Raw genomic sequence first — 25,230 nt, 5'->3', positions numbered from 1 at the left:
TAGAAGTGGAGAGAAGCCCAGATCTAAAGAAACGAGTTTTCAGCAGTAAAGCAGAAAGGAGAACCTACTCAGCTTACAAGGATGCCAGGGTATCTCCTTGGTACCAAGAATACTGGAGAACCAGGAGACCTGGGCATGATGGATCCAGGTAGAGAAACTGCTCACCACATAGTACAGTCAAACGATTGCTCACTGAAAGCAACTCCTTCCAAATGTTGCTGCTGTGTTTAGTCAGGGCTCTTGATAAGCTGATCAGCTGAGAACATTGATTTTAGGAGAGAAATGGGGCAACCTGCAAGATAAGTGAGAGTTAACCTCAGGCTGCCTCCCATGCACACCATTCATGCACACTTGGAAAGTACAGCCGTTCTGGTTACTTTGTGCTCCGCTGCGTTCTGCAAGCTTTTAATGAATTAGTCTTATGAGCTTTCATTTGAAGTCAAGTGCCAAATAATAACCTTTTATCTTACATGTGGAGCCATTTAAATGAAAGTAAGGCTTAAGTTTGGATTAAATTTTCTCCCAACTCTTTGCTATTTCTCTAAAAGTTCTCTTAAAACACTGGTTACACGCTAGGAAAGCTCTCAGCACCCTGCATAGTATCATAAATCAAAAGCCAGCAACTTCCATAATGTGTCAACTTACATCCTTTCTCGAAATCATTGCCATCTTCAGTTTCTGAAAAGGACTATTTCACATCTTCCCAATTTTCCTGATCATTGAGTTTCAACCAGACTGCCAGGATTCTAAATTCTATTATGTAATATCTTTTTTGCCTCTGTTGCCTCATTGTAAAATGAAAAACACTACCTAACCACTTGATTGTTGTGAGAATTAACTGGCAAATAATCAGCACTCCACAAATGTTGGCTATTATATTATAATTTTTATGATTCATTCTTCTTATTCATGCTGGTTCTTTTGCATGCAAGATACTTTCTATTTTCCTTTATCTAGTAATTCTCACTAACTTTCAGAGCTCAGCTCAACTCAGCTGTCACTTTTTCAGTGAGATCTTCCAGGCCACCCTGTCCTCCCTCTAATCTTTCAAATTCTTCTACGCTGCATTTCCTGAGTACTCATCCTAATTGTAATAAGTGATTCATTTAGAATTCACTGTCCAACATTCTGTCTGGAGCTCTCTTCCCCCAAAGCCAGTTCCCCTCTTTCCTTTCCCCCTTTTAGGACTTTATTCAAATGTTAGCTTTTCAATGAGTCCTCCCTCCCTGTTTAATTTTTCTTCTTAGCGTTTATCACTTTCACACAATGTGCAGTTTACTTATTTATTGTCTTAGTCCATTTCACACGGACAGGGGCTGTGCCTGTTCGCTACTTTAGCCCAAGTAGGCTGAGCAACGGCTGGCTGGCCTGTGGCATATATTTTTGGAATGTGGGAAAAACTCCCATTTAGGATTTCAACTTCTGTGGTGAGGATGATGGCATCACTTAGCATTGTACTCCCAGCACCTCATCTCAATCCACAGAGAAGGACTCAAAGCATAGATAAATGGAGAACAAAATGGGATAATCCTGTTGGGAGTCCGGAATACAACATGAGCAACAAATCTTTTTATGGAAGGAAAGAGTTCCTCAATTTTATTGTAACTCACATATAAATAATTTTCTAGGCCACTAATCTCAACCTGCTTGACACATTTTAGTTTTCCCTATATCTGTATGTGAGGTTAAACCTTGACATCCAACTTCTGGGTGGCAGCATCCACATACACCAGACCCTGAAATGTCTAAACAATTCATCTTCAAGTGGTTCCAAGAACCTCAACAAAATCGATAGCTCCAGATACCAAACTAACTGGAATTTTCAAGCTCCTGGGTGATAACAGAGTTGTAAGTAAGGCTACTGTCCACTAATCTCAGTGATGTTCAGGCTCTCTGCTTCACTGAGACTCCTTTTATGTCTATGGCACCTATTTTCTCTGCTGGCTCCCCCAGGGGGCCAGGGTTAGAGGTAGAGATGGGTCCATAGAGCTGGACCATTGGGGATAATTTACCCTGAAAACTAGAAAGCACTTTCTGGAACTGACGAGTCACATATAAACAGGGAAAGGGCACTCCCCTGGTTTCAGAAAAGTGGTTTCAACACAAACTGAAAAAAGCCATTACATTCACTTGCTGGGGATGTCCATAGCCTTTGCTCCCTCTGCCCATTGGACTCATTTAAATGAATCAATCATCACCTAAACTGACATCACTTGACGAACAGCTCAGGTCCTAAGAACTGTCCTGGCACTCAGAGCAGCAAGAGGGCAGTTCCCAAGGAGAAACCATCCTTGCTTTATTTTAGCAAACAGCTGGCTTAGGTAGAACTAGTTCTACTCCACAATAGTTAGAAAGAAAAATTATATAAACCTATTTCCAATATTTCCTTTGCTCCTTCTTACTAGCATCACAACTTTATTTGGGGGAACTGCCTCTTGCCCTTTGTGTGTAATCGTGTTGTGATAGTGAATCACGGTGTTCTGACCTCCCTCTGGAAGCTGAAAGGGTCAGTTGAGAGTTTGCTCATCACATTTCCACACTCTGTTAAAGCCAAGGAGTGAGCACTTTACCTAAATTCCACCAATTAAATTCTCTCTTGAGACTTTAAATATTGAGGAGCGGGACAGGAGAATGGAGAATGTAGGGTACACCATTTATTTCAGCAATGGAGTGAGCTGCTGTGGCTAAGACCTTCTGGGGCTGCCTGGTGCTTCATCTGTCCGTTCAATCCTAGGAGCAGCCCCCACTTCAATTTCATGAAGTGAAATAATCTACTGTGGCTTAAACAACCCAGAGTTGGTTTCTGTAACTACAACCCTACAAGCCTTACTGATACAAACATTAAAAAATTCTCAATATGAAAAAAGGCAAATCAATCCTCATAGGCTACAAATGATGGGCACGTTTTCCTTGACATTTTCTCGAGGAAGTAAGAGTGAGTTTCTAAAATTTTCCCAAAGAAGTAAGAGTAAATTCCTAAAACGTTTTTTAAGGAACTCAAAATAATTATCTACTCTATGAGGCAAGTTATAAAATTAAAATATGACACTTGTTGAGAGGAAAATGAACTGATAGTATTAAAGAAAGATTTGAGTTAACAAATAATGCTGTGGCAAATTTTTAAACCAGAAACAGTTAATGCCAGAATGGATACAACTTAAAACAGACAATTTGTATAGGGGAGTGGTTTTCAAACTCTTTTGATTATGTACCACATAAAGGAATTTTGAAAATTTCAGGTATTCCTTTGGATATTTTTAACTTCACATTTAAACTTTTCATCAAAAATAGAAATAGTTTGTTTTGTAAATAAAACATTAAACATGTTATAAGATAAAATGAGGAATGACCTCAACTAGAATAAATATTTCACAAAATGATTTAATTTTAATAAAGAAGTTTTAATCACCTCATTATATATCTATATCAATATATCTATCTATCTATATAATTTATACCAAATCTAGAAGTAATCACATAACTTTTTTGTCTGAAGCTTTTATCGGATATATCTTGAAACTTGGTGCTCTGGGAAAATATTCCAGCTTCATTTGAAAGAACCAGTTCCCTAATCTGCCTTCTGAATTCAGAACATTCCAACACTGGCCAATTTTTTTCCTACAATAAAAACACACACAGTAGATAAGGAAGGGCAGGAAAACCAAAAGCCAGCTGACTATTAATCATTAACAGGTAATCCCCAAGCCAATATTTGGAATTATCACTTTGTTTACACTCTAGGTATTGCTCCACAATACAGTGTGGGTGCGTTTTTCTTTTTTAATGTAAAGAGGGAGAGTGTGGACATAGGCATCTTTTCAGGCAATTTTAGGAAATAAGTTGGAACTTATGGAAGTTGGGGAAGACTTGGGAAATGTGTTCATGTGCTTTCACCACTGAGAACTCCATGGAGAAAGCAAAGTCAAAGATCCAAGGATGAAAGTCAGTAGAAACTAGAAGAAAGATAGTGAGTTCTAGCATACAGATAAATGGGTGAGGGATTCTCAACAAATAGAGGAGAATCACTAGTTAAAATAAAATTGAAGGAAACTAAGGCCACTAGCTGAAAACCAAATTACTCATAATGTTTAAGGCAACATCAGTTGAAATTGATTAACGACACCTTGGAAAATCCCGGTGAAACTACGGAATTCCAGGTTAGAGAGAATCCTGTACCGCTGAGTCTAAGTATACCTCTCCTCCTCGCTGGTCAATCTGGCTGATCAGACTTCCTTATTATATTAGACACTAGAAAAGACTTGCAGGGAGTCAATACCACCTTGAAATTTTTGTGAAACAGAAATTTTTTTCCTGGCTAAGTTAATATTTTAATGTATTAAGGCTTCATAATGATAGTATCGTATATTAAAAAAGAAATTCTCTGCTATTCTGGGAGTCATTCAGGGATTATCCAAGTACTATTCCAAAATAATCTCCACTGAAATATTTTGAGATGTGGGAGGAGGGTAGTCATAAAAATAAATGTTAGTGGCCAGGCTAGGCTAAGGTAAGAGAGAATTGCCAAGGGTGCAAACTTAAGGAGGTACTCACTCTTGTGTGCTAATTCTGTGCTTGTATGAGCCTGAGAAAGAGTGCCTCCTTAAATATCGCTCCCTGGGCAGCTGGCTTGCCTTAACCTAGTGACCTCTGAATTACATCCAGATGATAGTGACAATTATGATACTTGATAGAATGCAATTTTTTATATGGAAAGAACTTAACGCAACACTAATACATTAACTGCAGTAAGTTAGAGCAAAATTTCAGAGAACATTAATGAAGCCAAGAGGCTGTACCTGGGTGAGATGTTAGAATGTACGATGTCTCAGTGTACCAGTTTCCTCATTGTATACAAGGTAGGAGTCAAAATCACTCTTTTATTCCACAGGTTATTAATTAAAAAAATAAAGCATTAAGAAAGTAATCAATTTGGGGGCAGAACACAGCAAAATTTCATCTTCCCACACAAGTGGACTTAGAGGAGAAGCTTTCTTCTAAGCCTTAAATTCTTTCACTACTAAATAAAAATAAATGAACTAAGTATTCAAAACAAAACTTATAGGAAGTACAACAAAGGGAAGCAGGAGGTAAGACTGATAAAAGATAAAATCAATAGATTATAAAATAAAAGGCAAGCTCTCTTTAAAATAAATAAATCACTAAGTGGTCTATTGAAGATGCAGAAAGAAAGCACACTTGCATCAGTCAGAGATGTCAAAAGAAGGTCAAGCCTCAGCTACAGAAAAAGTGACTATATTGTAAAAAGATAATTGATAAAACATTGGAATGTTTTGCAAATATATTTTAAATTATGTATAAAGTGGATGATCTTCCAAGATATCTTAAGTTGTCCAAATTGATAGAAGAAACTATTGAACCTTGGGTCCATAGCCATGAAGGAATTTGAGAACCTTATCAAAGAACTCTCCTCGTAGTTTTAAGTCTGTATAATTTTACAGACCAATGCTGTCATGTCCCCAGATAATAATAACAATGATAAAATTTCCATCTTAGTTAGTTTTTTCAGAATAAGATTTCCCTTTCTTTTCTTGAAATCAGCATAAGCCCATTTCTAGACATGACGTATACGCATAAAGAGCCAATGTCACATAGCAATATAGCAGCCAAAGCCTGAAATAAACTATGAGTGAATCATATCCTGTAGCGTATCAAAAGAGTACTCAAGGAACAGTTCACCCAACATTAAGAACTGTACTAGTATAACTCATAATATTTAACAGTCAAAAGAGAAAAAGCAGACCATCTCATTGTTAGATAGATGTCAATAAACTATTTGGGAAAAGCAAATTAATTCACATGAATATTAATGTTAGAAATGAATGTTAGAAAAGAATTGTTAACTTTGGAGACAACTCCTTAGGATGAGGGAGATGGGTTAGAGATGTTTCCTATTAGCATACAATTGTATCTATTCTGAAGCCATTAGGAAATGTGAATGGTAACTCTTCTTCAAACCATCAAATGGAGAAAGATAAATTAAGTGTCTCTGACTCAGATGTTATCTGTCAGAAATCAATCATAGCAGGTGCTCAGAAAGCCTAGAAATGCTGGGACATTGCTGTTCTTACCTCCAACAACAACTGATGCTTCCAGGGATGTGGTTTCTTGGGAAGCACAAGCTCATTCATTTTGCTGTTAAGGAGATTAGACTTTGATCCAAAAGCTGACAACATAGATTGTCCTACTGTCTTCCCTCCTGCTGTGATGCTGGAGGGTCTGTCAAAGGAGGAGGAGGGGGAGGATCAGGGAGAACGTGAAGGTAAAGACCAAGGCTCCTCTCCAACTGCTCCATTTGTCAGACCTAAGCTGAAGAGAGAAGAGAAGCTTTAAAGTGGATGAAACATTGAGTCCATTTTAAATAAATGTTATACTTTTTACATACAAAAAATGTACAAATTATAAATGTACACTTTTCACAAAGTAAAAACATGCATGTGACTAGCACCCAAGTAGCTGGATATTACCAGCAGCTCAGGAGCCTCCTTTAAGTACTCCCTTCCATCCCTGCTCAAAGGGAATCCTTCACTTGATTCTTAATAGGATAGATTAGTTTTGTCTGTTTTTAAAAACTCTATTTAAACTTTTAAAAGAAAGTATTATTTGTCTTCTTTCACTTAATATTGTGTTTATGAGATCTGTCCATGGTGGTGTGGTATTTATTCTCGTTGTTGTATGAATAGACCATAATTTTTTTTACTCATTATTCTCTTGACAGTTTAGTTATTTCCTTTTGGGCTACTATAAATAATGCTCCAATGAACATTGTTATACATCTTTTTCTGAATGTCTGTGTACATTTCTAGATGAAATATCTAAGTCATTGGAATGTCTAAATTTAGCTTGGGGAGATACTGCCAAGAAACTTTCCCAAAGTTCTGATTTATACTCACATTCATAGGGCATGAAAGCTCCAGTTGCTCCACACTTCGCCAGCGTGTGCTGTTTTCCATCTTCTTTTACTTTGCCCTTTCTGTTAAGTATGTAGTGGTATCTCACTGTGGTTTTGATTTTCATCTCTCTAACGTCTAATGATGTTGAGCCTATTTATATATTTATAGGCTACTTAGAATTTCTCTTTGATAATGTCTTTGTTCAAAACATTTGCCTGTTGGATTGTTTGTTTTCTCACCCTCTCTCTCTTTTTTTCCTTGTATTTGATTTGCCCATCCATTATGCTACTCCTTTCTTTCTTTCCCTTCTTTTTGTTTACTACAAACTCTCCTTCCTCTCTATACTGTAAATACCCAGGAAACAGCCAGAGTTGTCTTATCTCAGTATCAGCCTCAGAGCCTGACAATCTAAATTCTTAAAAATACCTGCTCAAAAACACTTGTTGATTTGCATTATAAGAGTCTCTTTATCTGCTAAATTAGCCCAAGGCTCTATTCCCTGGATTCTACTTGGATTCTAAATGTGGTAAGAATTTCTCCTCTAGAATAGTTGCAGCAAAACCGAAATCAGCTCTCTGTGTAGAGACAATCTAGGGGGTGTGTTTAAGTGTTAGGAGCCACTCGATAGTTGATAACTATTTGAGAATCTTGGGAAAATATGAAGAAGGTCAAATGATCTTTTGCAATCCTGGAAAGAAATTTTTCTGGTATGTGATATTGTGCTATAATTTCTTCCATCTTGTTATACCTCCAGTATTCTTCTCCTGCACATAAATCTTCAGTTCATCTGCAAGTGCCTCTGTTGTCTTTCTCCAATTTTCACGATATGGCTCAAACTACCTTGCTGTCTCTTCTAGAAGTGCCCACGTCACCTCCCTTCATGTCCATTCTTTTCGCATTGCAAAATTTCCAATTCTATTTTCTCTTTCCCATGATTTTTAGTTAACCTGATTTAATCTTCTCCTGGTCATTTCCTGGTCATTAATCTCCTGGAAATTAGCTAGGAGAAGTAAATATCTGTTTTGCCTAATGGAAATAATCCTGATGTAAATAATTTGAAGATGGCCCATTTAATTTTAGCATGTAAATTTTAATAGAATGTAATCACATAAACATCCATGTTTCACAATGTATGAAAACAATAAAAATGTTAATTCTGTGGATTACAGCCTTAAAATTCTGTTCTGTACTGAGCTCTATAACATACAGTTCTAGTAGATCTCTGTGTCTATAATCACCTCATGAAGGTACTTATCAGTGATTATATTTTTACAGAGATTTTTATTTATCTAGTTCCTTCCAAAAAGGAAAATTCAAAGTCAACAGGAATTGGTGTTTCATGTTTGCCCCGCAGTTGTCAACCTTGGCTGCATGTTCGAAATCCTGGGGAGTGTCTAAAAATTAGTGATATCTGGGCTCTACCCCAGACCAATTCATTTTCAGAATTTCTAGAGTAGAGCCCATTCACCAATACGTTTTAGAGACTCCCCAGAGAAATCTAACACACAACCTAAGTTGAGAACTGCTGAGTCTACGACTAAGAATATGAAGAAAGAAATACGATAAATTAAAAAATACAATGTTGAAAAGTTAATAGTCAGTACTACATTTAAGTTTGCAAGTCTGTAACCTCAGAGGCGGGTGAGAGTCCTCTCTTTGGCCCAGTACTGGATTTCTGCTTGTCCAAATGTAAGGTAAAAAACCAGGCCAAACATGTTGACAGCAGCAGCCAAGAAAAAGACATTCCTCCATCCAGACACAGAATCCTGGAGGCAAAAAACACAGAATCACTAGTCTCACAGTTCCTTCTCCCCCAGTTCTAGAAACCCTCCATTTTGTATACTCTAGCACTGATCCCAAAGAATCTAGGACACAATATACAATAGCCACTTAACATCTTGAGTTATCAAAGAAGGTTTGAAACTGTTGGGAAAAAAAAAGGACTCAAAAATGAACATTGGGTTCTGGGTTGGGATGGATTTTTCCTTAAGCCCAAATAAATTAACCTGCACAAATGTTTTTTTCTAGAAATTTGGATCTCAACACTCATAAAAAAAAGTCATATTACTCATTTAAAATTATGCCTAAAATGACAGCATTGTGTTCTGTTTTGTTTTGGTTTTAGCAGTTGACAGAAATCACAACATCTCCTTAGATGGACAGCTCAATGCAATGTGAGTTATATTTGGTCTGCCTATATGATTCTTCTCATTCAGACCTTGTAAGTCATAGTTCATTTCTGCCATCATAGTCACAGTGGATTCCTAGCAATCTGGTCAAAAATTAACCTGAAAACTAGATCACATACAGATGTATTAAAAACAAAATGAATTTTTTTTTTTAAGTTGACTCTCAGTATCCTGCCATCCCAGCCTGGTTCTGCCTTTCCATCTTCCCTACCAGCCCACACTTGGCACTGAGCAAGCCTCACGGGCCATGCCCCCTGCTGTGTCTCACAGCCATTCTCCTTTTACCCATGACTTCACCTCTTTAAGCTGGCCTCAGGACCCTTTGTGTTTCCACTTTATGATTTAAAAAAAAAATTGGAGTTAATCTGAACAGATTCTTCATAACCTTTCCATTCTGCTCCCGTGTCTTCATCTCTTACTGTTCCTTCACTCTGTTCATAACCAAGAGCTGTTTCATGCTTTTGTTCCTCTAGGAAGTCATCTATGCTATTTTCTTTGCCTGAATTGCTGATTTTCATCAATCTAACACCTATTCATTTCTATAAATTCAGCTGATATTTCTCTTTCCCTGGGAAATCTGACCTACCAGACTCTGATTTAGAGTCCTCTATGAATAGAGTCATTGTGTTGACATCCATGTTTATTTTCACCATCAGACCATACAGTCCTTGAGAACAGAGGCCCTGCTGTGAACCCCCAGTGCCTAAAACAATACCTGCCATTTGCAGATGTTCAATAAACTGGCCCAACCTGACTGATAAGGAATCCGGTGGCAGTGGAAGAGATGATTCCCGCGATGAGCCCAAATCCCCTGGAGATTCCCATGAGGAAACTTGCATATCTGTGGGGAGATGGTTTTCTAGATGACTTTATGTAGAAAGTTGCCTATGGCTTTTCAGCAACTCAACTTTAATGCACTTCAGCTCTCATAGCAAAGTCATTTAGCCCTAATGCAGCTTTTTGTTCACCTCAAGACAGTTAGGGTAACGTCTGTTTGCCAATCCTGAAATCGCCTAGCCACTGACTCAACAACTAGGGAACAACTCCATCTCCCAGGAACCCAGTTTCCCACACGAGCTGCTCAGCATGGCAGGCAGTTTGTACACTGGACAGAACAACAGACTCTGGACAAACAGCCTGGGTCCAAATCCTGGCTCTGTCTTTGGGTGATCTTAGGTGTATCACTTAACCTCCTTGGGCCTGTCTTCTCCCCTATAAAATGAGGATAACAATAGAGCCAACCTCATGTCGTTGTAAGGATTAGATGTGTTGATATATGACAAACCCTTCAAATTGGATTTAGCTCATGGCAAGTATATGCATACGTGGTAGCTAATATCATCAATACTCAAGAAGATTTTCCAAGACATATATGTGTGGTTCTTTTCCTAGAACATACAGTCCAATCTGTAGTGGGGAAGCTAGGGGACTTTTTCATCTAAATGTTACTGCCCAAGATAGGGCACTGTTGTTCTAAAAATGCCTTAGGTCGTGGCCACATACTGACATTTCTAGTTATTTGTTATTACTCTGCCATCATTTTGTGTATGTCAACAAGAAGGAGTTGGAAGAAGACTGTGGCCTAAACTTCTGGAGGGCCTGGGGAAGGGGACAAACAGGTAAAGCTCTTACCTGGGGGCGATGTCTAAGGTGTTGATGATGAACCCTGAATCACACAGGTTGCTGGTCCCAGGAATAAGTATCAGCAAAATGATGGTTGTTATGTAACTGGAAGCCACAAAGGGCAAGGCCACAGCACATAGCGATGGAAGAAGGAGCCCTGGGCAATGAGGACACACCGTTAGGAACCTTCTTGGGCCATGTGTAGGAAAAAGGATTGGTTAACTGAGTTCCGCCTATCCTTACCTAGTGATGAGAAGAGTTTTCGTACAGTGATTAATCTGAGAAGATTCCTGGACAGGAGAAAATCTGCCAACTGACCTCCTAGAATTGTACAACTTGAGGCAGCAATAAAAGGCAGGGAGGACAGAACCCCACTCTGAAGGAAGGAAATTTATATAGTGAGTGATTACAGAGATGCATATGACACCAAAGTTTGTCAGTTACACAGACCAAGCAGTAGCCCACCCTCCTGACGTTCTAAGCTATTTTAAGGAAATTAGCATCCTTTTCCACCATCCTTCCATCCAAGAGGAACACTGTCTCAGGTAAGAGAGCCAGCACTTGCAGTACACTGGTCTCCAGAGAAGAGCACTATTCATCTCTCAGGGAAATGGAAGAATCAGCCAATCTGTAGTTGCATAGTGGTCAACAACACAGTTGCTGCAGCAGCTCGACCACTCAGTAGTTGTGTAATTCAAGGCTGGTCATCTCACTTCTACGTGTCCTCATTTCTATACCTGTGCAATGGGAATTATTCCAGTGCCTCTCTCAAGATCATTGTGAGGGTTAAATGAGTGGTTATTTGAAAAGCCAGAATGTAGCAGGTAGCATAGAACTATTTCTCCTGTTGCCACTAGCATTTTCATAGAAGTAGAGGGAGCATACTCACGTCACTGATGTTGACATGGAGCACAGAACTGATGTACGTTGGTAGGTATGTTATGATTATGGTGCATAACCAGAAATGGCTGAAAAACCCTGTGAAAATGGCCCAAAGTGGTAGGCATCTGATCATAGCCTTTATGGGAACAGATCTTCTAGGAGAACTGGACTGAAAGGAAATATCTAATCAACATGGGTATTATAACAGGCCAAAGGATGCCTCTCATGAGAGCCCCACCACCTACCCTGCAGATCTCTGCATGGTCCACAGGTAGAAAAAGTGCACTGTACCTGGTGAGGCAGAGAGGACACGATGTGTTCCTTTTCCCTGACACTTATGCATGGGTGGTACGAGGGATCATCATAAATCACCGTGAACCACAGAAGACAGCAGACACAGCCAATGCTACCTGGGAAGCCAGGACCCAATTGTTTTCAAGTAGATGTATGTACTGGGGGAAGGGAGTTTCCTCTTAAGTAACATACCTCCCCCCATCTCCCACCCCCCACCAAACACACATATCAATTCATGATTATTTCACCATAAGGACCTAAATTTTCTCATTTCTTCATTTCAATTCATTTACAAATCTCCTATTCAGCAAATATATCCAGATATCACCTCTCAAATGTAGAGGGCCATTTGTCAACATCAGAGCCCTCTGGAGAGAGAGGAACATGAATGTACCATTTCATAGCTGATTAATTACTGTTCAGACTCCAGTGGCTGTAGCGTCATGTGTCATTAGCAGCAATTTCTTAATATACACATTACTGTCTTATTTTTGAATATCTGAATAGTCAGGATTGAAGAAGAAACTATTCATCTGTATACAAAGCAACCTACCATAAAGTCAGGGTGGCAAGGAAAAATTTCCAACTCATTTGCAAAAGACAGTGTTATTTGTATTCAAACAATACATCCACAATGAATTTCCAGAAAAATATTTCTTGACAGTACCTTATTAACATGTGTGGACCAAAATGGCCTGGGATTAGCATCATTAATGAGAAAGCCATCCTAGCCAGAACCATATGGAATGATACCATTTAGTCGTAACAACAGAACAGAAACTTGTCTTATTGCTGAGATTTGTCATTCAAAGAGGTTCTATGTTGAAAGACTCTGTGGACTAATATTCTTTAAATTCCCTCTAAAATCACTGGATTTATCCATTCTTTTATTTGTAAAGCTGTAAGTCTGGCACTATAATAGTGCCAAAGTGACTAAAAAATTATAGGATGGGTTTCTTGCTTCAATTATTTTACAGTCTAGTGGAGAGGGAAAGGGGGAAATAAATAATTACACACCAACAACATAGCCTAGAGAAGAAATGATCAGTAAGCCTCCTAGAGGACAGCAAGCCTTGCTCTGATGGGATAAGCCTTGGTGGTCCCCGTAGGGAAGGGTATATTTAATGTGAGCTTTGTAAGATTCACCTGGTAGAGAACAGATTAAAGGCATCTTGGCAGAAATAATAATCAATAAAATATGAAGACACATTGAAAATGTGCATCACCAGCTATGACATCTTAACCACAGAGAACAACTTGACCTGGGATTTCAGATGTGGTGGCAGAGATTCTATAGCAGATGCCTGGGCTGAGAGGGTAAGGCTGTCCTCCTGATTTCTCAGAAGTCAGCACCATGCACATCATCATCTCCTAGACTAGAATAAGAAATCTACTAATCCTCAACATTCTTCTTCATTTTCCATTTAACAAAGAGCATTTTCTCTCAAATGGGAAGAATGTGGGCAGTGGGTAATGGAAGCATCAAAACAAATGCCTGGGAAGTGAAGGTGTTAAGATTTAAGAGAAAGTAACTCACCAAAGATGTAGAAGATGAAAGGCCAGCCTAAGGCCTGTGAGATTAGTCCCCCAACACAGAGGATGATGAAGGACCCAAATGCTACCCCTGAAAAGAAGAGGGAGAAAGAACACTTAGGAAAATAGCAAAGGCTGAGACTGAGTGGCTTCCCTGGACATTGTCCCAACAGAGAGGTGGCAGACTTAGAATTACTGGGTAATAAGCATTTTTCTTTCAGCTCACAGATCTCCCACAGTAAAGTCCTATAAAGTAATTAGAATTAATAAGTGATATTGATGTCTCCTGACACTTCAATGGTTCTTTAACACCTATTTGACCAAATCCAAATAGTCTGTCATAGAAACTCTGCAGACATAGCCTACCAGTATTTCCTTGTAGTTAGAGTTACATTCTGGCAGGAGCAATGTGAGATTGGCAACAGAAAAGGAAACTCTTACAAAAATTAATAAGATAAAGTCCTTGACCTCAAGGAGCTTTCAGTCCAGTTGGAGAGAAAAGTGCGAACAAAATTCTCTATTATAAGTGTAATACAATGTAGACTTTGGAGTCTGAACATATTTTACAAAGACCAACAATAAGAAATGCATCTTACATGGCAATACAATATATCCACAAATACACACACACACATACCTCTCAAGCAAAAGTTTCATGAATCAATATCCAGCCTTACTATGTGTAATTCACTCCAGTAGTTTCTTTTCTAGTGCCTTATTTTTAAATACTGGTTTTGACCCTGCTAAATTGATTTTATGACCCCTCCAATGGGCCCCAATATGAATTTTGAAAAAAAGGGGATGTGAAATACAAATATGATAGTAAAACTACAAGTTTCTATAAAAGTATACATAAGGATAAAATTAAAACAGATGATAAAATAAACAAATTGCTTACATGAGCTAAGCAGTAGGACAGATGAAATTTGGGTAAAAGAAGCTGGGATCAGAAGACCCTCCAGGCAAATGAGTCAGTAGAAATAGAGTCAGAGAGCAGTTAAGTGCAGATTGTAGGCAGCGCAACCTGAGCCTTGCTTACAGAGGGCTGCTGAGGGGAAAGGCAGGTTGAGATCAAATGGTAAAGCATCTTTATATCCATGCAGGAAGCAGGTCAGTCTTTTTCTGTAATCATGGAGGAACACAATGAAGATTCCCAAGCAGACTGGCAAAAATACCCCATCTGGGCTTTAAGAAGATAACTTGGCTTTGATGGGAAGAGAAGTATGAAGGAAACAAAGCTAGAGGAGAGAGAAGACCAGCTGAGAGCATCTGTAGATAGAAGAGATGGTGACAACCACAATGGAAGGAACCAGAATGCAGGAGGGCTGCTTTAGAGACGACATCTACAGGATGGAGCCGAGCATTAGACCTGGGAGTCAGAGGCTTGATGAACCTCATTCTGTTCTTCAAGTAGACACTCTCAGTGCTATCAGTTGGGACAAGTAGCAATGACAAAGTTGCGGAGTCCTTAGTATGATCACACACGATAGAGGGACAGTCTAGCATGGGGACTGAGAGTGTGCACTCTGGGACCAGACTGCCTGGGCTCAAATCTCACTTCTACCCCCTGCTAGCTATTTGTGTCTGGGCAATTTACTTTATCTCTGTCTACTTTAATTCCCTTCTTTATAAAATGAGAGTTAAAAATAGTACTTATATTAAAGAGTGTTGTGAAAATTAGCTAAAATAGTAAAGAGCTCGTTATAATTTGGGCTCTTTCAAGTCTACTTTCCGGCCTGATTTAGCTCCATATCACTGATAGCCTTAATTCTCACTTGTATATCTTTGCTAAAATGGTGTTTATACAGTTTATTTGATCTTTTTCCATTTATGCAAATTGTTAAAGTTCTAAACTTTTTCCTACAATGCTTTTCTGGCTAGCTCACGATGGTCTTTTCTGCTTCTGAATCTTGGTGGCTTTACAGCACAAATGTATCTTTCTTATTGGTTATGTGACTTACATTTTTGAATTTTTCTGTAGCACTTTTTCCTCTGTCCTCCAAACCATCTCATGTATAGAAGGAAAAATGTGGTAGGGTGAAGCAGATTGCCAAGTTGTGACTCATGTATACATACATCCTTACCTGATCCCGCAATGCTGGTGAGTTTGCTTCGTTCAAGTGGTGGAGCCCATTTTGCCCAAATTGTAAACTGACCTGTCCATGCCATTCCCTGAAATGAAAATCATTAAGACCTTTGATCTCTAATAGAATTCAGGAACTTGTACCCTGTACCTTGTACAGAATGAGAAAGTGGCTGGATACCTGGGCCATGCCCTGAATGGTCCGAATCACAATAACCAAAATCACTCCGAAGTCGGCAGCCAATGGTGTAGAGAGGGTGAGAAGGGAGGAGATCAGCAAGCCAGCACCAAGCATCTGTTTTGCACCAAATATCCCCGCTAAATAGCCACTTGGGATCAGAGTCAGTATTATCCCATAGTTGATGGAGCTAAAGATGATACCCTGAGTCTCTGGACTCCATTCATACACAGAGGCCTGGAAAAAAGAAAAAGGGAAATTCTTTGCTAAGTTCTTTCATGAAAAACTAACATATAGCCAGAGCTGCTTGGGGTTGGTGGGACCCTCCAATAAAATATCATTATGGTTTTTCTCTATTTTTTTTTACCAAATTTAAGTATTCCACTTTTTCCAAACAACAAATTATATCCCTAATTTGCTCCTCTCAAAGAAAGAAAAAAAAGAGAGGAAATGAAGAATAAAAGAGAGAAAGAAATGATTACATAAATAGATGACAGGAAGATGTAAATGAAAGGAGCCACTGGGAGAGAGTTCATATCTCAATGAAATTATTGTGAAAGAGTGTCCTTTAACTGTTTTGATTCTGGTAAAATTTGGGTGACATACTGACTCTCATTTCAAAATAATAATAATAGTAATAATAATAATAATAATAATAATAATAATAATAATAATAATAATAATAATAATAATGAAAACACATCTTTACTAAACTCTTATCAAAATCAGTCCCTAAAATCAAGTTTAGGAGTCATGGGCTGCCCTAACAGGATTGAATTCCTAAAACACATATTAAACATTAATAAGATCACATTTTTCTTCTGATGTACCCCAATACTAATTTTTGGTAGCCCACTAGATACATGGCATCATGGTATAAATTGAAGTAAAGAGCCAAAAAAAAAAAAAGTAAAATAGGAAATATTTTATCCACCTAAAATTACTATAAATACTGTAAAATATATGATTCATGTCAGAATTCAGGTTTGAGGATGAATAGCAGTAAAACAGGGACTTTGAAAAGAGGGAAGAACAATTTGGGAAAGTCACAGAGAGGAATGAGCACTTGAACCATTCTTTGGAGAATGACTATGATTTGTATAAAGAGAAATAGGATGAATTCATTCCTACTGAAGAAAACAGCAAATGTGGAGGTGCAACATTTGGAATGAGACCCAGTGATCAGAAGCGAACTGGGACTCTGACTTGCTCAGAGCAAAGACTGTCTCTGGGCCATTGATAGCAGATATGAGTGTGCTGAGAAGCGGGCCCAGATTCCAGAGGAGTTTAGCATGTCAACAGAGGAGTTGGCAAATTGAAAGTATCCTGAATTCTTGAGCACAGGAGTGTGAATATATAGAATGAATGATAGAAGAAAGACTGGAGGCAGAGAGGTCATTATAAACAAACTGGCTCCAAGGTAACAACATCATAAAACATAAGGATGACTTTAGAAATGTACAGTAAGTGATAGTTTAAAGGAAAAAATTTAAATGGGGTATAACCATGATTCTCATACAAATACAAAATGATCATGTGATAAAGATTTTATTTAACTCATTGATTAACGGGAGAATTGGTAAAATGTTACAACTGGCCCAAAGGAGAATTCAAAGAACCACACATTTATAAGCAGGAAGTAATGCTGAAATAGATTTTAAATATATGGCAAAACTTGCTTATTCAACTGAAGGGCAAGTGGAGAAGAGTATCAGTTGCTTTTCCACAGGACAAGATTCATTTGAAGAGCTATGAGCAAGAATCATTTGCACTAATATTTATTATATAGAACTTCCAAAGTTGTAAAATGGCTCAAAGACCATGAAAAAGTACAGAGACCTGCATAGAATCAGGCAGGAGGGTGTGCTTAGTGAGTGCCTAGCTTTTCATTGAAGATACCCAGTAATCTGTTACTTTATAGATGTGTTCACAATGTTTTCCTATAGTACCCCCCCAACCTTGTAATCATAATAATCTCAGGGAAGGACTATTTCACAGAGGTAAGGAATATCTCAAAGAAAAATAATTCCAGTCCTTTTCAGTTTGTCATTGAAAATTCATGCTCTTATATGACACAGAAGCATGATCCAAGTCTTCCTTTCAATTAAAGTTTTCCCTCTCAACAAAGATCCCTGTTCCCCATTGTACTTACCCTTGTATTAAATTCCTTGATGGATCTGTTGGAGTGATTGAAGGTGAATTCAAGAGGTCTTTCTGTGGAGGCATTGAATAAACCAGGCTGCTGAGTGCTGTTCACCATAGCAATGATTGCAATGCTCAGACTCACACGCTGAGTTATCATGGTGAAGTTTGAGAAATGCATGATGAGAGCCAGTCCATAGCGTAATGAACAGAACTCTGGACCTGGAGAGCAACACAGATGTCTGCAATGAGAATCCTGACTGAGATCACCTCTTTCCATTTCTCTCACTGCTAAATCTGAAAAAAACTTCAGATGATCTCATGCAATCCCATTGTCCTTTTTCACCAAAATGGCCATGACTACAACCCTCCTTTGTCATATTCTTCAGTTGGCTTCAAGACAATAAATTTGGGCTCTTACAATCAGATAAAACAAATATGGCCTTTTTTCAGGGATATGGGAAGCAGATGAAAATATAAGGAACAGTAAATGAAGGCATTTATGTCACATTGTTCCAAAACAAAGTTAATGGCAAATTTGGGAAAGAGCCAGTCACAGAATCCCAGTCTCCCAGCTGCAAGCCTGTGGTCCCATCTATTTTGCATATTCATTTACCATAAAGCTTGGAAGTTTATACTTAGAGGCTGTCTTTGAATTAAGCTAATCAAACATCTACAGATTTTCTTTTAAAGTACCTGAAAGTTAGTGCCTAAGTGCTCACTTCTAAATTTTTTTGTTCTATGTCACTAGGCTCTGCTATTATGTATATTCAGATTTTGAAAAATTTAATATGGGGAACCATTTTTACTATTTGTAGGTATGGTGCTGGAGGAGTAGTCACTCTATTACAAGAGCAGCACATTTTTTTTTTTAAGTCCCCACGAAGTGGGACAATGGGTCAATATCGAAAGGAGTCCTATGTGACTGATATATTAAATTTTTTTATATACTTGGAAGAACTGGGACTAAAGAGAAACAGAGAGAAGCTGTGAAAAACTAGGTAAAAAATATAATGGAAGAAATAATTTTTAATGACCAAATAGGCTCAGGGATAGGACTGATTGCTTGCAAAAGAATAATTTCCCTATTACCGGAGGTTTCCAAAGCTCAGAGGAAATAACCAGCTACATAGCAAAGATATTATAGCAAGAACTCATACATAGGCTAGGGGTTTCTTTAAAATGACTTTTGCAGGACTCATTCCAGTCCTTATGTCTCAGGATTTATTGATCATTTGACTTAATTTCTCGTAGATAACTCAGTGGGGCTCCCTAAGGAAAAAACAACAGGTAACAGGATACGGGGCTGGAGCTGGTCCCATGTTACACTGAGAGAATCTCTACAGCAGGGAGACTTGATAGAAAAAGGAGAAGGAGAGGAAAGCAAAATGTGTGAAGAAGATTGGAAATAAGCTTCCACTCTTCCATAAGGGAGCCTGCAAATAAGAGACATAGCCTTACCTTTCCTGATAGAAGGTTGCTCATCCATTTGGCTCTTCTGGGAAATGGTACCACACTTTGCAGTGCAGATTCCCTCCGCCATGAATCTCTGTTACCACGACAGGCTTTTATCTACGGAGGAGAACAACAATCCAAAACATGACACTCAAATAATTTCCTCTTGTTAATGTTGAACTCTCTCAGCATCAATGAGAGTTTTGATCCAACACAGCTGTATGACTTACATTTGGCAGTACCCTTCTTTATTGCTATGCTTATGGAGGGCTAGATTTTTATAAGAAAATCTGGCACTAAGTCAGTCCCAGCTAAGTGACTTAGAGCTAGTCATTTTGATTCTCTAATTATCCATTTTGTTGTCTGTTCATTAAAAATGTCTCCTTTCTGAGTAGTAGAATTGAACGAGAAAATGCAAACCACAGAAAACCACGCAAAGGTAAGGAATATTACAGCTTGATACAGGTCAGAAGATAGGAAAGTTAAATTAAGCTCGAGAGCTGAGGAGGGAAGTTCCAAAACAGCCCTGTCTTTCATTCTGACCATGTTTCTGTTCCTTCTGTAGAACCAGAACAATGTTGCATGGTGACTTCTTTTAACATGAAGAACAGCACTGCATAACACGTGTGTGTGTGTGAGTGTGTGTGCGCGTGTGTGTGTATTAGTGTAATATTTAATGATTAAAAATGTTTATTCTTGCCTTTGCTAACACAATTTGGACATTTTATTGGACTAAAAAGTTCTTCAAATCACCAGTAAAATCATACTGAATGGGTGCTTTCTACTACAATTATGAATAAATCCAGCTACTTGTCAAGTGAAGAGAATTCATGACCTCAAAAGGACATGTTTAATTTGATATCTGTACATCAATCAAATGCCCTTTGGGGGATACATACATTTATTTATTTTAGGAACAATCCTTATCCCAAGAATATTGTCAGTTTCACAGCCATCCTAAACTAAAGCATCCGTGACTTCACAAACCCACGTATCGTGCTTACATTGCATCATTCAAAGCTTTGCATTCTTTCTGCACATAAATTTAACAAGATTTATCTTCACCCTTAACGATCATCATCTGTGATCTTAGGGTGGAGAATCATGATGAAAGAGACAGTTGAAGGATTTTGTCCAAAAAAAATTCTTTGCAGTATTAGTTATTACAGCATATTAGAGACAAATTAACTTAACTGTAAGGGTTCGGTGAGTCAGATTTAATAGATTCTTATGATGGGCTTTATTAAAATAATGTTTTCAAAGATGTTGAATAATACTGAGGAAATGCCAGTACTGTAATGTACAAAGCAGGCACCACGCCTGTGCTGATACACGCACACCCAAGAAGGGAGAACCAGATTCACACAAGTTCCACAATGGCTGTTTCTGAGTTACAGAACACTCGGTGGCCACGTTACTTCTTAGGATTTTCCGTATTAACCACATGATTCTTTTAACAATTTGTAGTTACTCACTTTACACACAGAAGAAGCTAAGTGTCATTGAAAGAACAACAATTAGGCTTCATTTGCATAGTCAGCATGGTTTTCTCCCTGCCAAATGTCTCTGGAATTCTGAGAACAAGTTCACTCCAGCTAAGTTTTGAAACTTACTTTTTAAAAAAACTACAGTGGACCCGAATTGATGCCCACTGCTTACAAGAGAAAGTCAGCACCAGGTTGGATTTTGCTCTGTTTTGGAAGGCTTTCCACTCTTGCTAACAGCTGGGTGCTGTCAGGAATTCAGTTCAGGGCTCTACAGTCAGGTTCCGGCTAAAGAGACTGGAGTGGACACCTAGTTGACCCAGAGTTTGGACCATTTTCTATTTGATCTCCCTTGTTATGTAAGATCCCAAGACTTGGCTGAAGACAATTTTTTCACTGTGCATTCATCTACAAGTACCTATATTCCACTAAAAGCCTTCCTACCCATCTATCTGTCCAACAAAACTTACAAACACTAATTCTAGAGCTGAAAGAGACTCAGAGACCCTCTGGCCTAACTGTTCGTTTTATTGATGAGAAAACTGGTGTGCAGAAAGTTTGAAAAGTTGCTCCAAGCCGCAGAGTTTACTGAGCCAGCACCAGGTCTCTGATACCAGACTGCTGCTTTTTTCTGTCTGTTAGTACTGCTTCCCCTTTATGTTCATATTTTAAGCACAAACTTAAAGCACCGTAGGGTAACTTCATTTTGAGGTATTCTATATAGGAATTTATATAATTTTAAATTAATTTTTAAATTGAAGTACAGTTGACTTACATATATTAGTTTCAGGTGTACAACATAGTGATTCAATATTTTTGCAGATTATACTTCAATATAGGTTATTACAAAATAATGGCTCTAATTCCCTGCACTGTACAGTAATATCCTTGCTGCTTATCTATGATCTTAAATTAAATTTTAATCATTTATACTAGATGGAAATTTGATGATAAAAATACTCTCCAGTTGAGATTTGAATATTAACAAAATTAAAAAAGACTACTCTCTCTTGCTTTTTTTGTTAGTGGAATGATATCATAAACCCCTCACTTCATTTGTCTTTCCCATTCCATCTGATGCCATCCCTACCTTAGTTTTTATGGTTTCAAATGCTACTTTGAATTTTGCCTCACTAGCTAATTTCAGTTGTTAATTTCCCTGTTTCCTATGCATGAGACAAATACGGAAATCAGGCAGACATCCCAAACCATTCTAATGTGGGTCCTTCTATGACATAGTAATGGAAACTATTTTTCTAAGATAATCACAGAAGCATATGAAAGTATGGAGTCTAAGGACTGCAATAATTGATAAGCACTTGGAGACAGTGGAATGAGTCTTAGACCAATTGTAAACATTGCCAAGGACCTTCCTACTCCAGAGTGACGGTTCTAAAAAGTAGTGAACCCTAGTGTCAAACCTGTAAGTAGACAAAGAAAAATTAAATTAAGTTAAAGGAAAATTCTAAGTTAAAAAAATAATTTTATGATGCAAAATAGAGTTGAATTTGTTATAAAATGAATAATGTAGACAGTATGATTTATGCATAAGCAAAAGAATATTTTTCCTATTATTTTTAGTCTAGAACTATTTTGTTATAATGGGCTTTCTATTGCTCTTAGATGTCCCCTAATATTAATCCTGTCTTGCAACACCTCTGTTAGCCGAGTGTCCCAGTTTACTCAGAGTAAATGTTACATGTGGTTGAAAGAGCATGAACCTGTGGTTCAAAGGGTATCCAAGGACCAAGTTCTCCGTCATTCACAATCTGAGTAAAGCAGAACAGATTTCATAAGATCCCAGAATTTTAATTGTTTCATAGGAAAAACGGGAATAATATTACTTCACAGGATTGTTGTGAGCAAAAACAAAGGTGTGAGACATGCCTTCTCAATGTAAAATATTATACACTGTAAAATGTTATTAACCACAGCAATAATAATAGTCACAAGATTGGCACTTGAGCCTCTCAAATTAATAAACACAGGTTTACAGCAAATGAAATAACTTTCTAAAAATATTCTTTTGATTGTTTGTTAAATTGGTTTTAAACATTACCTTTTAAAAGTGACTAGAATCCAGAAGATGAATGAGAAAGGGATGCCTCTTCGATTCTATAAACACTGAAGAACATGGGAAGAAGTAATTTCTTTCATGTTTGTAAAACTGAGGCCTCTTTTAGCACCTGTTTACTTTTTTGAAAGATTGGGAGTTCTGGAGTAAAGTTGGTTATTCTAGTAGATCATTTACATCATGCTGTCAATTTACATGAATTTAATCATGAAGAAAAAAAAAGAAAACGGGTACTGAGCACCAATAGTGGGGAATCCTAGAAGGCAGGGTTGTGCCAAAATTCAAGTGCAACTTGGGCACTGCTCACAGGGAACTCACAGCTCCACTCATCAGGAGATCCACAGGAGTCCCTGTACATCTTTCCTCCAAGCAACAACCTCAGGCTTTATCTTTCAGGCCAGTAGGAGTCCATCTGTGCTGTGGAATTGAGATTTTTTTTTTCCCCTGGGCAGGTTGGAAGAAGGCACTTTCACTAGGTCTTTTCCCGTAGGGCTTCCCAGCATAGCACTAATAGGTAGTAACCACTGTCTCTCTGGCACCTTTTCTCAGCTGTTCAAGGAGGGCAATAAACCAGGTGATCTCTACAAGTGTACAAATTTCCTTGCCTTCCATTTTTTAAAAAAATTTTGTTATTGAAGGATAGTCAGTTTACAAAGTTGTGTCAATTTCTTATGTACAGCTTAATGTTTCAGTCATACATGTACATTCATATATTCCTTTTCATATTCTTTTTCATTATAGGTTACTACAAGATGTTGAATATAGTTCTCTGTGCTACATAGTAGAAACTTGTCTATTTATATATAATAGTTAGTATCTGCAAATCTTGAACTCCCAATTTATCCCTCCCCACCCTCTTTACCCCCTGGGAACAATAATCTTGTTTTCTATGTCTGTGAGTATGTTTTTGTTTTGTAAATAAGTTCATTTCAGTCTTGCCTTCAGTCTTACTCACAATTTTGTTCCTATTCTCCTCTTCCTGAGAGACAATTTCAACCATATACAGAAATCTGAAAAGACTCATTAGTCACAGTCCCCAATCTCAAATCTTGTTAGTTCTGATCCAGTCTTTTATTCTACAGTCAACTCCACAGCCTGCCCAACTCATCAAGGTGTCACAGTTAAGACTCACAGAATCCTTGAAGAGGTGACCAATGTCCACAGAGTCCATTGGCACTGGTGTCCTCTCAAGCCTTGCTTTCAAATCTTGACTGAATCGATTACCATTTTTAGAAAGTGTCTTCTTTGTTTTGGAACCAGAAACCATTCTCAGATGGAGAGCCTTAGGCTTCTAATAATGTTTTTCCTCTGACTTCCCTTCAAACTGTTCCCTCCCTTTAATGGATCATTGGTTGATTAGTAATTATCCTCCGACCCAAAAAGAAGAAATGCACTTACCTTCACCATTAAACCAGAGTTGTAAGCCTTAGACTATTAGGCTACCTTGAAGAAAGAAGGAGTTTTCATCTCTTCTTCCCGTTCACATAATTCCACAATTCCACAAAGATAAATAATGAGTCACATGGCAGGCAGACTGCATCAGGTTTAGTCCTACATTCTCAGAGCAGAGAGCCCAGGTTTGGCTTCACTGCTTAATTTTTAACTTCATTTTCAAGTTCTCACAGGTAGAATGAGTATCTCAAAAGATGACACCGTGTTTTTTCTGCTTTGACCTCCACATACAGATGAAAAAGTCAACAAGCCTTTTTCCTGAAAGGAAGGCGGCATGGTGTGAAAGAAAGAGGCAGGCTCCTGGGACTGCAGAGATGAAGTCACCCCACCTTCACCTCCCAGTGTTTTCTGTGGCCTTGAACAAGTCACTTAACTTCTTTGAATTGGTTTCTACTTTAATAAAGCAAGGGTTACAATGCTTAACTCATGGGGTTATTGGGCAAGTTAAATGAAATACACATGCTCACCGGTAGTATGAGTATATTGAGATCCTCAGCAAATGACATGTTCCCATTAAAGGGTTCTGTTAAATCAGACTTTCCTTAAGCATTTGGTGCCACTGCTTCATAAATGTGAACTTTGGTTACTCTGACATCTTCGCATGAGGCTACCTTGTAACCTTTCTTCCTGCTTCTTATCTGTGCTCTTTCTAATCCAGTCTCTGCTTGACTCCTGATATTTGGACTTGTGTTTTTTTGTGATTCTTGAATTTCAGACTGTGGTTGCTACTGAGCCATCCCAGTTTGAATCTCAGCCCTTATAAAAGGAGCTGAAGGCCTTCCCTCCCTGCTTTTATTAGCTTCAAACTACCTTAGTTGAGTTTCCCTGCCCCAATTAGCCTTGCCACACTCCTCCAAGGAGCCTACTGGAGTCAACATCTCTGTATTAGTGTTCTATTCTTGCTGTTATAAATTAACAAAAAGTTATGAC

General features: G+C 38.2%; 1 protein-coding gene across 2 annotated transcripts; it reads right to left on the bottom strand.

Annotated features, from left to right (window-relative positions):
* Nucleotides 1-7,992: 7,992 nt before the first annotated feature.
* SLC17A2 (solute carrier family 17 member 2) lies at nucleotides 7,993-24,395 on the bottom strand. Of its 2 annotated transcripts, none has more exons than XM_015234605.3 (12): nucleotides 24,247-24,304; nucleotides 19,297-19,407; nucleotides 17,846-18,057; nucleotides 15,697-15,930; nucleotides 15,517-15,604; nucleotides 13,437-13,523; nucleotides 11,897-12,015; nucleotides 11,613-11,774; nucleotides 10,967-11,099; nucleotides 10,733-10,880; nucleotides 9,816-9,941; nucleotides 7,993-8,677 (listed from the first exon to the last, which is right to left on the bottom strand). In XM_015234605.3, the coding sequence occupies exons 2-11, from the start codon at nucleotides 19,376-19,378 to the stop codon at nucleotides 9,833-9,835; spliced, it is 1,374 nt and encodes a 457-aa protein (XP_015090091.1). In that variant the 5' UTR covers nucleotides 19,379-19,407; nucleotides 24,247-24,304; the 3' UTR covers nucleotides 7,993-8,677; nucleotides 9,816-9,832. The 2 variants fall into 2 exon arrangements, with proteins under 2 accessions (XP_015090091.1, XP_072800823.1); XM_072944722.1 differs by having other exon boundaries at nucleotides 8,176-8,677; nucleotides 9,851-9,941; nucleotides 17,842-18,057; nucleotides 24,247-24,395.
* Nucleotides 24,396-25,230: the final 835 nt, after the last annotated feature.

This window comes from Vicugna pacos, chromosome 20 (genome assembly GCF_048564905.1).
Source record: "Vicugna pacos chromosome 20, VicPac4, whole genome shotgun sequence".
NCBI classification, from domain to species: Eukaryota; Metazoa; Chordata; class Mammalia; order Artiodactyla; family Camelidae; genus Vicugna; species Vicugna pacos.
This window is presented reverse-complemented; position numbering and strand designations above follow the sequence as displayed.

Excerpts from the sequence above, each read along its gene's own strand:
- SLC17A2 (XM_015234605.3), bottom strand. The coding sequence starts at position 19,378 with ATGGCGGAGGGAATCTGCACTGCAAAGTGTGGTACCATTTCCCAGAAG. Across the intron at positions 18,058-19,296 it reads GCAACCTTCTATCAGGAAAG|GTCCAGAGTTCTGTTCATTA; the intron begins GTAAGGCTATGT and ends GTTGCTCTCCAG. Across the intron at positions 15,605-15,696 it reads CCATTCAGGGCATGGCCCAG|GGAATGGCATGGACAGGTCA; the intron begins GTATCCAGCCAC and ends TTTTCATTTCAG.